This window comes from Balearica regulorum, chromosome 12 (assembly GCF_011004875.1).
Source record: "Balearica regulorum gibbericeps isolate bBalReg1 chromosome 12, bBalReg1.pri, whole genome shotgun sequence".
NCBI classification, from domain to species: Eukaryota; Metazoa; Chordata; class Aves; order Gruiformes; family Gruidae; genus Balearica; species Balearica regulorum.
Window position 1 is genome coordinate 21,792,489 of NC_046195.1, and position 16,996 is coordinate 21,809,484.

Consider the following 16,996-nt stretch of genomic DNA (forward strand, 5'->3'; position numbering starts at 1 on the left):
GCCCCCAGCCTCCTTGCTGCTTGCCAGGCTGCTGTGCACGCTGCTCGGCACCATTTCGGGGTGGTTTCTCAGAGAACTGGAGCCCTGAGGAGGTATAGTTTGTATTTACGTGGGGTTTAGGGCCTGGGCTCCCTTTTGGCATGGAGGAGGCGATGTTAGAGACTGGGGAGTGTGACAGCCCAGTCTGTCCAGCGATGGAAAGTGAGAAACTGGAAATTTACCTGGATGCCACCCTGAGTCAGCCAAACCCAAAGCATCTCTACAAAACACCTAGATCTGAACAAACTGCTGTCCTCTGACAAAAATATTCCGTCTGAGAATTTCTGACCAGGTCTGGTAGTAAACATCTCCAGGGTGTCATTTGTGCTTGATACAGGGCAAAAATTATTCGGGTACCTGGTACTCAGCGTGGAAAGATGAGGGAATGGAATAGTAAATTAAAAGGGTTGAAACAAAAACTGTCGATTGTCTGAGAACGACTGACCAAGTTGTGTTCTGCTATCTCTGTGTAGAAACACACCTTTCCACAGAGGAAACAGCCACGGCAGGGGCCACATCCATCCCCTCCCCTCACCGAGGGGGACTCTGTCGCTTGTGTTTATTTTTTTCTGCCTTTCCCCTCCATGGGATTTGTCCCAGGGACCGCTCCTTACCTTTCTTCTGGGCTGACCCTCCCCATGAGCCCACGGCCCCGAGGAGGACGAACCCGCACCGTGGGCCTCCCTCCGGGGAACCGCTGCCTCGGCCGGTCTCCGCGCTGTGGGGAGGCCGAGGGGACCGGGGCTCGGGCGGCCTGAACCCCCCGCGGATCTCCCGGCGCGGGGTGAGGACGCTCCTTCCCGCCGCGCCGGCCCTGAGGGGAGCTTCCCGCCTTGCGCTCTGAGGGGGATCGCGGCGAGAAGGCCACGGGGGTGCGACGCTGCTGAGGGGGACCCGCGCTGGAGCGGGGCTGAGGGAGAGAGGGAGGGAGAGCCCCGTCCCGCCCGGGGAGTGGGGGCCTCTGCCGGGAGCGCGGGGGCTGCCGCCGGCGGCGAGGAGGGGGGGGGAGCGAAGTGGAGTTCCCGGCGGGCCGGCCGCCTCCCCGCCCTCCCTCGGCGGCGTGAGTGAGCGTGTTTGGGAGGGAAGGAGGGGGTGGAAGCCGGGCCGGGGCGGCCAGCAGGCAATTTGCATGAGAGACAGACTGGGAATGAGCTGGAGTGGGCGCCTCTCCGCGCACACAGAGCGGGGCAGGAGGGGGAGGAGGGAGCTGCCGCCGCCGCCGGGGAGAGGCGGCGAACTCCGGGCAAAGTTTGGTGCCGCGGGCCCGAGGCGCTGAGGCACCGGCGGGGCGGGCGAGCGGAGCGGCGCCGGGCCAGGCCAGGCCACCGCCGCCCGGGGCCGGGCTTTGTGCTGCCCGCGGCGGGGCCTGCGCGGAGCGGCGCGGGGGGCGGCGGGGCGAACGCGGAGCCAGCGGCGGGGCGCTGCCGGCCCTGCCGGGCGAGCCAGCATGTCCTCCATCCTGCCTTTCACTCCTCCCATCGTCAAGCGGCTCCTGGGCTGGAAAAAAGGGGAGCAGAACGGGCAGGAGGAGAAATGGTGCGAGAAGGCGGTGAAGAGCCTGGTGAAGAAGCTGAAGAAGACGGGGCAGCTGGACGAGCTGGAGAAGGCGATCACCACGCAGAACATCAACACCAAGTGCATCACCATCCCCAGGTACGGGAGATGCCTGGCCGTGGTGGTGGGGAGCACAGAGAACGAGGGTCACCCCTGCAGCCCCCCGCACGGGTACTCCTGCGGGAGGGGCCGGCGGGGCGGGCGCAGCCGCGGGTCCCCCCGGGGCGGGCACGGTGCTGCTCGGAGGCCCGTCGGTAGCAGCGTTCTCCCGAGGGACTCGGCGTGCTCTGGCACAGCCTGGTAGAGGGCTTGTTTTGCTTTCCAGCCCCGCCGCACTTCAGTGCGGTGTTAGTCCTCTCCTACCTGCTCTATATATAGTTTAAAAAAAAAAGCCAAAAACACCAAAAACCAACAAAACAACAAACTGGCTACAGAATTGGAATACTGTCTAGTAACAAGAGAGGAAGAAAGTAAGAGGGGAATGTAGTGGAGAAAATATGTCTCCAGCCGAGATTTAAAAAAAAAAAAAAAAAAAAGTTGGAAGCGCTCTGGATTACAGTTATTGTGGATACTCTCATTGTCAAAAGTTTCAGCGTGTTCTCTAGTACTGTTACATTAAGATTTTCTTTTGATTAATGTATCAGGAAAATAGTTTTGTTTGGGTTGCTTGGTTTCTTCCATATTAGCTAGACAGATATTACTCTGAAGAGGTGATTTAGAGCCCTGCTGTGTTTGTGTTTTCAAATTGTTTTTTAAATCGGGAATGCAAATGGCATAGCTGAAGGGGATTGTTTGGAGTGCTAAAAAGCATACGAGGGTGAATATAACTGACTTTTTTTTTTCATTTTTTGAATTAACACAGATCTTGTTTTTAGCCTTGATTCTGAGATCGATCCATAAGACCATTATCAATCATAAAGAACATGTATAGAAGTATCCCATCTAAGAAAATTTTTCCAAGTAACTTTGAAATAGCTGGCCACAAGCGGTGTTTTATTGCTGAAGATTGTTGATTTCTGTGAGCTCAGCCAGATGACTGCTGATTCCGTTACTGACTGTTGTTTGAGGATGCTTTTTTTTTTTTAAACAAGGGCCAAAGTTCATCCCAAATATTTGAATGCTGTATAATTGTATGCTTCTGCGTGAGAACATATCTGTGTATGTGTGTATTCATGCTTCTCTCTCGCACAAACAAATGTATGCTTTCTTGGTTGTCAGAATGATTTAATATGCAGTAGCTAATACAAAGCAGCATCTGTTGCATGAAAAAGTGAAGAAAGTAGCTTAGAAATGTGGATATTTGGAACTCCTAAAATTTTCTTCTGACAACTGTAGTGGGTTTTTTTAAAAGGAAAAATAAAATCTCCTTATCTTTTTGGTGCTGAATGACTGTGGCTAAGATTTTGGCCAGTAATGCAAATAGACCTCTCAGCCTTTGTTAGAGTTACTCTGGCTTTGCCTAGTTGAAGCAGAAATGAAAACCTGTAGAGCCACCACCTGATAGAAATGCCTTAAACACTATATTTTTTAAATTCTTGGTAAGCAGTATGCTTTCCACACAGATAATACCCTATTTAAACCACTTCCCTGAAATACCATTTCAAAAGAAGAAAATGACTTGAGCAGCCCTGCTGATCTGACCTGGGTATTGTGTCTAGCTGATGTTGACCTGTTAGGGAACGGAGTGTGAAGCCTCTTAGTATTTCTTTTACTAGTAGCAAGGTAGTTTAGATAAGGGAGAAAGGTTTTGATATTTTATGATTCAAAGGAAGCAAAGAGATGGGTGGAGTATGATGCTTTAATTTAGAAAAATAGTATTAAAGCTTGAAAATAAGTAACAACACAAGCAGATGTCACAAGTCGTAAATATTATCACGTCCAGAGATTGTCCTGGCTGTTCCTACTGTGCAGAAGTGAATATCTGTTTCTCCTGGACCTTGCTCTGTTAAAGCAAATCTGTACAGAAATGAAAACATTTAATGTTCACTTATGATACAGAGCCTGGATCCTGCAGACCTTAAACCTTGGTATAGGGGAAGTGTCAGCATATATTGATGGTAGCTCCTTATGCCTTTGCACTAGTTTTTAAACACGATATTTCATATGTACTTTTATTATTGTTTAGTATGTATATTCCAGAGATCCAAATGAGCGTGGTTACGTTAGTCTGTGCTGGACCCTCTGCAGCAGCATACTGACAGGCTAATATCTATATATCAGAGATTGGGGAATGGGATGGAAATGTGAAACAGTGGCAGAGCTGGGAATTATAACCAGGCCTTGTGACTTTAAGAGCTGTGTCTTATTGTGTCATTCGACATTAGTGTTTGCAAGACATTTTTAGTATGGTTTTAGTTTGTTGTTTGTTATTTTTTTAAAATAATTCTACATAGGTCGTTTTACTATTTAGTCAGATAAGTATGTTGGGGGGAAGAAGAGGGGAAAAACCATCGTTAAGGATTAGATCATGTTGTGCATTGTCTGTAATGCATCAGTAGACTGAATTACAGTGGAGCTATGCCAGTGATGACTCTGGCCCAGCAGGAGCAGGGTAAGTCCAAAATTAGCTATTGTATCCATGAGACGAAGCAAGTTTCAGATGTAAAAGTGCTTGAGCTTTGCAGAAACATTGCTTGTGGGAATAAGGGCTACACAGCAAATTCTTGCAGTGATCAGGTGGGATTGTGTTAAGAAAGAACAAGAAAAAAACTAATTTTTGTTGTAGGCCTAAGGAATTAGAATACCAAATTTATTCCTGCTGTCATTTCTATCTACTTGGAATTGGAAATTTACATACCGCATTCTATCTCCTGATGGATTATTAAACAATGAATAGTTTATTTGCTTGAGTATTTGTTCAGCATGTGTTACTTTTCCAAGTGCTCCATTTATAGGATGATGTGACACACATGTCAGGCCCCAAGTTTTCTGTTGGAAGTACCTGTGGCAGACAGCAGAAGGCTGGAGAGACCTTCAAGGATTTCAGTCTAATGCTCTGCTGGCAGGATTTTTCCTTCTTGTTTTTTTCTGCTGGAACAGGAAGTAATTTCCACCTGAAAAACCTCCCAGTCACAGACCATCTGATTGTTTATTGTGCCGCGGTTACTGGTGCTGGACAGAATGGCTGGTTTAGAGGACCTTCCTCCCTCTCTCCATCCTTCCCTTGTCTGGTGCACCACTGCCGAAGCCCATCTTTCTCCAGGAGGGAGCTGCCTTTAAACCTCCATGCACTAAGCTGGTGGGCTTTGGTGTCAGGAGTTGTAGCAGGCTGGGTCTGCATGGCAGTAATACATTTTTTCATACTGTATCAGGTGATAAAGTTGAAAACACACACTCTTTTGTCCATTAAAATATATCCTTTGTAGTTGTTGCATTGATCTTGAAAGCCCAGCTTTCAGGACGGACATTTTTGTCACTTTTCAGACAAACTTGAGGACAGTGTGCTGGTAGCACAGCCAGGTGCTTAAGTTTCCAGCCTCTCTAATTTGCTCTGTGAGCTAGCTTAGGTCTGCTCCAGCTGCTATCAGATTTTTTGAATTTTTGATGGCTCTATTTGCTTCTGAGACCAAAGAGTACAGTAAGCATGGAATCTGATGGCAGCAAAGTCTACAGCTGGCATTACTGCATACCTGCAGAACGCTGTGGACTTCATCCGTGGGAGAAGAGCAATGAGTTTCTCATACTATTCCTGATAGGAAGAGAGGCCGTACTATGCACCTGACAAACCATCAGCCTTTTGCCCTAGAAATAAAGTATATTAGCTAAAGAGTGTTTAACTCTTACCCTATGTAGGGGTCTGAACTGCAGAAGCCAGGAATGTGTGATGAGCACTTAGTAATTTCTAAAAGCTGTACAGTATATATAGTCTTGCTGATACGGAGCAAGATAGTAAATGCTTTGTTTCAAGAGCTTTAGTGGTGCTACACATATTAAGACATAAATCTCATTATATTTTGTGATATATTTTCATATGCATATTTTTCTTTTGACTCTATTACTGTATTTATTTAATTTTTATATCACCAGTGGTTTTAGGGGAGCCAGGATTCTTGCATGTAAGGAACACCTTCTTTTAAGTGGTGCTTTTTTTTAATTTAGAAAATAGTCTTGAAGAGACGTGGATGTTACTTCTTGTGGAGCTCATCTGATAAGTATAGAATGTCCCAACTGAAATGGAAACATGGTGCATTTACTTTTTAAAAGCAGTTGAACAAGGTGTTCCTTAAATAATTTACATTTTGGTGGGGAAAACTAGAGATAATAAATAGGAATGTCTTGGGTGTGATCATACCTTCTGTTGTGTTGGAGGTTGACTGGACAATATTTACAAGAATTGACCATGTTCTTAGGTTTGCCTTGATACCAGGAAAATATGAAAACTGTAAATACAGTAAGTGGCAGAGGCTATCTACAAGACTGTGAAGTATGTTCTTCTTTTGAGACGGGTACCCACCTGGTTTCAGTAATAAGCAAAGGGCCGGTCATAGCTTTGTGTACCCACGTGCAAGTTTGTGTATTTTTTTTTTTAACGCAAATTTTAAAGTACCTTGTATTCAATTTGGCCTGTCCCTGTATGTGAGGAGCTCTGGTATTGCACAGAGTCGTTTAAGAGTGCACTGTCATAATGGTGGTGCACTGGAGATGATTACAATACAGTCCTTATGTGCAAACACAGTCTAGCAGCCATTATACTTGGTAGCTCTCTGTTGCTGGTAATTTTACTGCTACAAGACTGTGTGCACTAACCTATGTACTGACCTAGCTTTATGGGCAGGTTTTTACAGCCCTGTCCTAACCGTTGTGCTGCTAGCAGTACCCACGTGAGCTGGGTTAGCTGCGGCAGTGATAGATGCAGGGTAGGCACCGCTTTACAAATCTGTTTGTAACTAGCTTTCGTGGCACAGTGTGACTGCAGATCAAGTCTAAAGGTGAAAATACGTTAAAGAAGTGGACAGAGGCCTTTAGTCAGGTGTGCTTTCTGCCTGCAGTCCCACTTGTCCATCAGTACCTTTCTCATCTTCCTCCTTGCCATGTCCCCAAAGGTCCCCCTCTCTGGGCACAGAGGTTCCTGCTCCCTGCAGCCTCTCCAACAACTTGTCCCCGCTGTTTAATATCAGAGTTACTGCCACTTAGGTTAGCCTAGATAATAGTGGGTGTAGTTGACTTGTAGTCCACACTATGCCATTTTAAAAAACAAAACGCTGTTGTTAAGCTAAAGCAATAATGTTGATACAGCCAGTTAGGGAGCAACTACGTGCTGAGTTACGTTGGCAGAGATGAAGGAGCTGGGGAAAGGAGGGAGGTCAGGGGAGAAGGCATCGTCCAGCTTTGCAGCCTCTTCCCTCAAAGTAGTTGCTGCTGGAAAAGCACATCAGACCCAGCCCTTAGTAAGATGTCTTCTCAAATTTGTAATCTGTCAGCAGCCAACACAATTCAAAACCTTGTGTCAATATTTTTTTTTTCCTTAGATGTGCAGGCCGGCTAACATTTTGCATTAAAAGCAGTAGTAAAACTCCTCTTGACTTGAAAGACAACGCAGCAATGTCTATATAGAACATTGACTGACTAAGGGGAAAAAATGTATTTTACTGTTTGTTGAGATGTTTTCAAATATTCATATCTCTGCCTTTTTTTTTCTTCTCCTCTTTCTCAAGAGACTCCGGTATTTTAAATAGCTTCTGAAAGGACTCATAAGATCCTCATTATATTGTGTAGTAAGTGTTGAATCTTTGTGAAATAAAATGTTTAAAATGGTTGTTTAACTTTTATAGTATTAGGAAAGGACCCTGAACACTGCAGTCATTTAAATATAATGAGAAATAAATGCAAAAAATTGATGAAATCAAGAAATACACACTGTATGGGATTATCACATCAGGGATCCAATTAAAATGAGCTCTTCTAATAAATATTGGTTTAATAATGTAAACTTGTGATCGCTATATTATTGCAACAAAAATAAAATTAACAAGATTTAATGGACTGAGCAGCCATTAATTTTCACTTGTTAATTTATTAGGAGCTTCTAATGCTGTTAGATGCACAATAATGCCATTATCCTGCATGAACTACTTTATGAAATAAATAGGGCCAAACGGTGCTTGAATTAAATTGAAATCAGATTTTATTCCCAAATTATCTTTTCCTGGGTTTTGTTGGTGGTGTTTTTTTTCCCCTAGCTTTCCTCTATTGAATGCAATTAAATTTTCAGGGATGGGATGCAGCACTCTCTTCCAGTAAGCCTTATGAATAGTCCTAATTAACTTTTGTCCTTGTCTGCCTTGATGTGCTCTGTAAAAAGCTTTTTCCAGTCCAAAGCTGATTGTGTTGATTGGCAGTGAAGAGAGCAGGCAGGAGCGAGGGGAATAAAGACAGGGCAGAGGTTCTTGTCCAGACACTCTGGTTCTAGGAGGCTGACTCCACCAAGCTTAGCAAATGTTTGCTAATTACATTTTGTTATATGCGACTCCAGTCCAAACATAAAGACAAGGAAGTTGTTAATAATTGGGTTCTTGTACTTGTCGCTGGTAGCACAACTTTCTGTGTAACTGAAGAGACAATAATGTGTCAATTGTTGCAGTTAATGCTGCTTTTAAAGATGTTTAGAAGCCTTTTAGACCTGATCCTCATTTGCTGCCGCATCTCTTTACCATCACTGTCAGAATGGTGGGACTTGCCCTTAGGCAAGCAGGAAGGTTTGATGGCTGCTGGTCCTGTGGCTCTGTAGAAACAGAATAAAAAGCCAGAGCTCTTGCTTTCTCTGGTAAAGGCTTGATCCTTCAGAAGCAGAGGTCACATACGTGAGCAGGAATAGACTACTTGTGCACGGTAATAGGACCCTTATTAAAAAAACAAAACAAACAAACAAAACCAGAAAGAAATAGTAATGTCCTGCTTTCACCCAGGAACTGTGTGAGCTCCAGAATAGGAAATCTTCCTTGTCAACTAAGCAGCAGGTTAAATGGAAGCTGCTGTAGCTGTACTGTTTCAGGTATCCAAATGTCCAGTTTTGCTCATTCAGTGAGAAGGCAGATTTCTCCATCCCACATGGCTGTGTGTGCTGCAGACAGACTTTAGGCTATTCAAAATGAGGAGGTCGAGAAATCTGTGGGACTCTGTGCCCCAGCAGTTGCTCCAGGTATTGAACCATCATTCCATTCTCTACAGTGGAGAATCTTCACATGAACAGGCATTACTCAGTGTGAGCAACGATTGCTAACACTGGCCTTGCTTAGGTCAGGAACGCACTTGTGAAGTAGCAGATGTCCATGGATAGGAGCAGCACTGGGAAAAGACACCAGGAAGCAAGGGGACAAAATGGTAGTTGTTCCTTGTGAGTTTGATTTTTCAACCTGCTTGTGTTCAGAATCGTGTTATTCCATGACGAGTCAATTTGATTGCATTTTTAAAGTATTAGGAGCTGCTGTTGATGTGGAAGATGTGATGAAATTATAAATCTCATTGGTTAGCCTCATGAAAGAACATACTTAAAAATCCAGAAAAACCTACCTGTCAGAAATGTAACCTGTGTAAATCTAGGAAAGGTGAATAGGTGATCTTGATGAATTTTGTCACTAGAAGTACCTTTACAGCCCACTTGGTGTTCAGCACTGAGGTTATGAGGGCAAAGAAGTTGCACGTTTCAGGTAGTCGTGTGATGGGGGTCCGTGTGCGTCTGCCTTGTCCTAGGGCACCTGCATGCTCACCACAGGTGGGTGGTGTGCCTGACCTCGTGAAGGGAACCATCTGTTTTTCCATCTCCAGAGGCATATGCATCAAGTTAAAAAAAGTGAGGTCTGTAAATCCTGGAGAGATTGCAGGGGACGAGGTGTCAGGAGAGTCGGTCTGTCTGCCTGCAGCCCTCGCTTCCTCCAGGCTTTGGGGTCTTCGGGAAGGAGAGTCTCAGGGTCAAGGTATTAGGTGGACCATCCTTAGCTCACTTCATAATTTGTAGTTATCTAACCTGAACATTTCATTAAACTTTTCCTTTAAAATTGTGCCATAGGAAAGGTCAGAGATTATCTTTGAACTGGTGACGTTCATTAACCATAACTTAATCTTTTTAAAAAAGGAAGTCAAACCAGAAATTTCCTCCTTTGTGGTGAAGTTGCAGCCAGCAGTGGTTGAGTGATGGATGCTGATACTGACTCTCCTTTTTCACAATGAAAGAGGAAAAACTTCGAGCTTCCTGTTCTAGTTGCTTGAACATGAAAAGAGAAATTCACTTACTCTTCACAAATGTAGAACAGTTAAAATTCACAGAAATATTGGGCTTGGTAGCAGACACCTGTGGAACATGAGAATGCCTCTTTGTTTTTGTGTTGAATGTGCAGCTGTTGTTGCTTTATCTACTTAACGGCTAGAGAACGCTTTTGTCCCAAAATTTCCTTTCCCTCCATAACTGGATTTTAAGTGTTGCTGTGTGGGAAGACCCAGCTACAGGCACCTTTAATTTTGTTACGCTCAGAAAGACCAGATGTGGTTTTTTTCATAGAGATATAAAGTCTGTGGTTTCCATACATGTGGAACTGTACAGAAAGGTCCTTTTCGTATTATTATTTGTTGAACAAATTGTTGTTCCCCTTGAGTCAGATGCATAGCCAATTTGTAGCACGTGTGTAACAGCATCTGAAAAATTGTATCAGTGTTTAAAAAGCACTCTTTGCCTAAAAGAAAGGCTAATAAGCAGCTCGAATCTGAGTCTTTTCCCACTCTTTTTGCATTTGTATAATTACATGGATTTCAGTAAATTCACTTCTGGTTTACATGCAAGTGCAAGGAGAGTCAGGCCAGCACAAGCAAGCAGTGAACTGAAAACAGAGGATAGATGTGTTTGTAGGTTTAATATTATCTGTTTTTTCTCTTTTAAATTCAAGGCTTTTGGGGCTTCTATGGGTTCTTCTTTGCAGGACATGAAGCCTGCCCAGTAGAGCCTGTGAGACCCGAGGGCTCCAGTCCCCCCAAGACTGGACTTGTCAGCCTTGGGCTGGAAATCTGACAGGAAGCCAGGCAGAATTTAGCTGGAAGTTTGTTGAAAATGATACTTCTCTGCAAAGCATTTAATTTTCCGAGGAGTTCTCGCTCATGTTTCATTGAGGGTTTTCTGATGGGCACTAGTGTGGCTTGGCAGAGGATCTCCACATTTTGTAGCTGAGATCCCACTCGGTGGGTTTGCCATTGGCATGGCTCCTGATCCTGTGCCTGGGCAGAAGGCGGCGTTTGGCTGTTCTCACTGTGGGGTTTTTCTTTTTGTTCCTTTTTTTTTTTTTTTTTTTTAATTTAACCATTTTTAGCCAACTTGCATACCAATGTTGAAGCCCTTATAATGTACTTCTCCCTGAGCCCCCTTCCCACCTCCCGTGCCACACAGCTATACAAATACAGGAAGGCGTAGGGTTTCCTCTTGCATGGCCCAGATAAAGCCCACCCACAATTAGAGGCCTTGAACTCAGAAGAGCACAAGGTCTGCTAATAACATCTGTCCTCTCTGTCTTCTCCCATGGTCAGCAGCCTGTTGGAAGAAAGGTCTAGAATAGTTATTGGTGTTGGCCTGCAACCTTCAAGTGAAACTCCAGGGAACTCTGGACACCTCAGATTAATTACGTTGTAAGAGTTTCATGGGGTTGGTGAAACTTGCATACGATTTGGCTAATTTTTCTCCATATCTGCTTCTTGGACCTAGGTTTACCTGACTTACTGAACGTAAGTCATAAGTCAAAGCTATCTTACTGGCCTGTTTAGTGCTATTGTTTTCTGTTCAAAATTTTGTGGCTTTTTTTTTTTTTTTTTTGAGTTTTTGCAGATGACTCTTAGAATGGTAGAAAGTGGAAACTAGCTGATTTCAAACCATTGCATTAGAAACAAGCTGTACAAAATAACTAAATGTAATTTTTAAAAAAACGTAGATAATCACTGTCTGATAGTCAAAGCTAATACTACTTTATAGCTGATTTCTGTTGCCAGTAAAAGTCTGCTGGCAGTTGCAAACTGTTTTGAGCTTTGCTCTGAATTAGATGCCATAAATAACTTGTGTGTAGGTAGACAGCTGATCACTGAAGCTTTTTTCCAAATCTGGTTTTGCGTGTTTGGTAGAACTATAGGCTGAAAGTTCATGTATACAGTTGCAATTGCATATTTGTTTTTCCCAGTCATAACTGAATTAAGATTGGTTTTCATTTGTGGATTACTGCATAATGAATGTACATTGTGGTTAGGGAAGACTGAAAACATCAGGTTTTGTTCCATACCACTGTGTAACATTGAGCAAAACGTTTAACCTGCTTGTACCTTACCCTTAACTACCTAGCAGATACAGTACTTGCCTCACAAGGATGTCAGAGAATTTAATAAGTTGTGAAAAGCTCTTAAAATCTCGAGAGGTAGACTTTGCTGCAAAACCCAATTCCTTGCTACTTTAAAAAGCTTTCTGTTGCTATTCAGCATCTCATTCATACTAAGAAAGCAGTTTTAATTTTTGTTGGAAACTTTCTTTAAAAATATGTAGGTGCTACGTCAGTGAGAATATTAGAATTCCGTAGATGTTTAGTGGTAAACCTTAACTGGGTTTGCATAACATTTATCTATTCATCTCTGTGCTAGTGCCTCCTGTACACATGGAATGTTTTGACTGGTTGATACACATCATACCACAGTGGTCTGCTACTGAGCTTAAGTTTGAAGTCTGCTAGCACAAGTCCAGGGGAAACACTATACATGTAGCCTCATGTTTTCATTTAAGTAATATTATATAACCATATGTGAATTTAATGCCATCCAAATACAAAATGTTAAATGAAATAAATGTGCGTCTGTCAAGCAATTGTGCTGTTGCTGGTGGACTTTTACAACTATGACCCACAGCAACACAAGTTGGAAAAACTAAACATTTCTATACCTATAAGCTGTGGTTTTTGTTGAACGTTTTGGCAGCCACTGAGAGTGCTGGGCAGTCACATCTATTTGCTTTAAAACTCCTTTGCATCTGAAGACTTCTGGTGAATTGTTCCGAAAGAGATGACTGAAAACGAATAGCTGGCCATCTGGCTGGAAACAACATTATTAATTAAGCTTTCTCTTTTAAATCATGTACAAGTTTGAAATAAATGCTCTTTTCAAAGCTACTGAAGCAAGTTGAATTTGCATTCTTGCTGTGAGAAACAGTGTATTTAATGTATCTCCTCACTAAAATTAAGGATTGAGAAGTAACGTTCGAGATCATGGTTGCTTGGATTTCTAAGAGGAGAACAACATCCGGATTAGTCCTTGTGTGTTTTAAATGGTTAGTTTCTGTGAAGGACAGCAGTTAAGCTCAGATGCTGTCAGCTACTCCCATTTAAAAATTAAATAAATCTTTACTATGCAATATTCCTCGAGTCCTTTTAAAGACCTTTTCATTATGGCCATTCCACAACCTGTTGAAGGGCCCATGCCTTGTTGAAGGGAGAGCGTTTGTGACTTCTCACTTTATCCTTCAAGGCCTTTTTACCAGAAGGATTTTTACCCCCTTTTGCTGATGGGGAGAGTGACGTCCTGAGAACTTGGTTTAATTACTTGAGGTTCATGGGGGCAGAGGCAAAGCAACGTTTAGGGCACAGCCGTCCTAAGGCCTGCTACAGTGTTCCCTAGATGAGACAGAGGTGACATTACTCTTGAGAGTGTGTCTTCCCATGCTTGGATGGAAGACAGGAGTCAGTTTGAAACCTGGTCTTTCTGCATTATACCAGTAATTCATAACATAGTCATAATGTAGCATTGATAATTATATTCATAAAACTAATTTTCAGTTAAATACAGGAAGAGGTCTTTAGCATTTTAGAATCACAGAATCCCAGACTGGTTTGGGTTGGAAGGGACCTCAAAGCCCGTCTAGTTCCACGCCCCTGCCATGGGCAGGGACACCCTCCACTAGCCCAGGTTGCCCAAAGCCTCATCCAGCCTGGCCTTGAACACTGCCAGGGATCCAGGGGCATCTGCAGCTTCTCCTGGCAACCTCCACGTAAGGAAAGTATGGAAGTGCTGAGGATACACCTCCTTGGGTACTCGAGAGATGGTATTTCACTGTGCTTGCATATTTTCCAGACTTAGGATGAATACAGTTCCTTATTGTCTTGGTTTTTCAGTACCTTAAGGGTACCTGGCAATTCTTAGTGGTATGTCTGAGGGCCAGAAGAACAGGCTTTAATTTAAACCTGTCTGTAAGTGTTGCAGTTCCTGATGATTTCACTTGTAGAACATGTGTCTTAGGATATTGGAAGAACTGTATAGGCATTTAGATACATGGACTGCTGTACAGTCATGAAGGGAGCGAACACTTAACTAGTGTTCTGGGTTAAAAGACTAGTTTTGTGTAAACATCCCCATAGTTTCCTCCCTATAGTTCTCCATTTTTTGCTAATGGTGTCTGTGCTGTAAAACATTGGTGTGCCAGCCACAAATGGACCCATATAAGCCTTGGAAATGGTGGCTTGAAATTGAGTTTTGTAAGTCACTGCTTTGCACGCCAGGCTCTACTGGTTTGAAAGCCCTGTTGAGGTAGCTGCTTCTAAACAGGAATAAAAATAGACATTTGAGTGTTCTGATTTTAGAAAAAAAAAAAAAAGAAAAGCCATTTATTGGATTATGATTGGCTGATGACTTTGAAGCTGGAGACAGTTTTATATTACAGAGCTTCTCACTCTGCTTATTCTCTCAGTTCCCGTTCTCCCCCCCTCTTTTTCTTTTTTTCTTTTTTTTTTCTTTCTCTTTTCTTCCTTTCTATTTTTAGGATGGCATTTCAGAGTTTCTACCATACTGGCAGGCCAGCTATTCCAGAAGAAAAAGAAAGAGGAAAGGTGGGAGGTAGAGCTAATGAGCACTAATAGTCTGTTATTAATTTAGCTTTTGAGTGCTTATGTTCAAAGATTATATGTTTCCAATTTATCTGATAGTCGGTGAAAGATCTGCTTGCCCTCGAAGCCATTGATTACATGCATTTTGACAGCTTTGCGCACTTTGGTAGAAGAGAGGAAAAGTAGGAAGATTAGGACAGGAGTGAGGCTATTAGAAGTTTTAGGACAATTCTTTGTGTATTTTATGAGTTTTTATATGTGTGTGTATATATATGTTTTTTAAAATATGTGTATATAAAGAAATAAAACCTTGTGTCCAGTAGAATCAGCTTCAAACAGAAACTGGTATTTTATTTAACCATTCTATGGAGAAAAAAAAAAAGTGAGTATTGTAACTTCATTTAAAAAAGACGTTAATAGCCTATTAACATTTGAACAAAATATGAATAGCCCTTGTTTAGTATGTATATGTGCCTACATAAATAAAATAATGGTTTTCCAGTCAGCTGTAATGCTGATCAGAGATTTGACTTGCTTCAAGGGTGAAAAAGCAGGGAGAAGGAATTCCGCAGGGGTGGAGCAGTTAGTGCCTATGGATGTGGAATTCTTCCTACCGTCCTGGTGAAGGGGCAGTGATGCTGTGTGGCCCTGTTAAAACTGGCTCATGAGATGCAGCTCTGACCATAGACTCTTTGCTAATTCGTGCCTTTGTGACTTGCATTCTCCTCTGTGTGTGGTTTTCTTTGGTTTTTTTGTTTAGGGGTTGGGGTGGGGGTTTTTGTTTAAATATTATTTTTCTTCCTTGTGCTGTGTCTGAGAACCTTAAAGAGCCGGGAAAGATGGTTATTTGGAGGGCAAGGAAAAGAACAAAAACATTCTTTGTTACGAAAGCAAAAGGCATTACTTAGTGTGACAATGTGTAAAACAATCCAGGCATAGGTGTTCTTGTTTTTGAAGCCTGAGTGGGATTTGATTTTTGTTATTAGTTCAGTAAGTCACATATTTTTTTTATCTGTGTGACCTCAGGGCTGTCATTTTTGCACGTGCAAAGCAGCTCTGAACTTACATCACTGTGAGAGAATAACTGGGGAAGCGTAAAAGACTTTGTCACACTTTTGCTTTAGAATCACATCTTGATTTTACAAATCGTATCATATTTCATCCTTCATTTTGATTTGCAGTCACTGTGCTACTTGGAGCTATGAAGAATATTTTTCTAGGTTCATTTGAGGGTTGAGTTGTCAAAAGCTGGCTGAAAGTTGGTGCAGTGTAACTGCATATGTAATGTATTGCTATAAATTAAATCACTGAAGAATTATTTTTAGAAGACAAGGATTATTTCAAAATACAGGCCATAACTATTCTAACAGTGATTCAGTAACTTATTCCTGTCAGTTTAAAATTGCGCCTCAGGTTGAGTTGGATCCAATGCTAGCTTGCAGGATTTTTTTTTTTTATTTTTATTTTTTTACAGCAAGTGAAGTTGGTACTCGAAGGTACTTAGTCTCTTTAGAATAAATAGGAGACAAACACGCTGGTTCACAAAAACTGATATGCGTAGTTTGTTTTGCAGCTATCATGGGGGCTGGGGTCTGCTGCTTAATCTGAAGTTGGCAATCCTTTGGGAATGCAGTGTACAGGCTTGCTCATAGGGTAACCTTTCTCCGGTTTTGTTTTCTGCTGTTATCTCCTGGCACAAAAGACTGGAGGAGGAGTAAGCAAGTGAAGTGCTTAAAATTTGCATATGTTTATATCTACTACAGTAGTTTTCAGAGACTGAACAAGAAGTGACTAAGGAAACTATGTTCGTGTGTGTTGTGCAGCAGTCTACATGGATGAAACTGCTCATGCGGTCTTTTCTTTCGGAAAATTTTCAGTAAGTTTTCCACCGGCTGAAGAAGTTGAAAGCCACTGTGAATGCCTGCAGTTGCCTGGCAGTTACATCCAAGCCAGCTTGTCGTAGCAAGTGGTGTTATGTTGGTGGAAGTTGTGATAGCAATAACCCTGGCTCTTATTTGTCAATAATCTTTGTCTTGTACTTTAACCCCAAATATTTTCTTAATATGCCAATAAATGGCAGAGTGAATTTGGACAGAGTAGGCATCTCGGGCTGTGCTTCTGGGAGTTGGACTCGATGATCCCTATGGGTCCCACCCAGCTTGAGATACTCTATGATCCTATGATCCTGTGTCTCATTAATGTTGTTTGGAAGCTAAGTTCATCTTAACAGAAATGACAACTCCGAATTGTCTCATATCCATGTCCTTTTATGCTGTCATATCTCTACATAGTATGATAATGATACATCAGTAACATAATTTTATTAAGGGTTTCCACTTCTACAAGCATAGTTCTTGTTACCTACAAATCACTGCAGGAATATTACTCACTGGGCAAACCGCTTGACTTTGAAGAACGTGACTATGATGAAGTGTTTTGTTTTCTCACATCCTACGCCAGTGACTGGTAGTTTCTTGTCACTATTGCTACCAGGGACTGTTCAATACAAGTTTGTGTCTTTACTAGCAAACAAGTATGTCCTGATTCCTTGGTGGACAGGCATCTAACCACATGCA

The 16,996-nt window shown here is 42.6% G+C and overlaps 1 protein-coding gene across 1 annotated transcript in view; it reads left to right on the forward strand.

The window, feature by feature from the left end:
• The first annotated feature begins 1,152 nt into the window (after positions 1 to 1,152).
• The window catches only part of SMAD3 (SMAD family member 3), a 78,397-nt gene continuing 62,553 nt past the window's right edge, over positions 1,153 to 16,996 (forward strand). Inside the window, exon 1 of the mRNA XM_075764128.1 lies at positions 1,153 to 1,692. Coding sequence (XP_075620243.1) covers positions 1,487 to 1,692 — 206 coding nt within the window. The 5' untranslated portion in view covers positions 1,153 to 1,486. The remainder of the gene's footprint in view (positions 1,693 to 16,996) is intronic.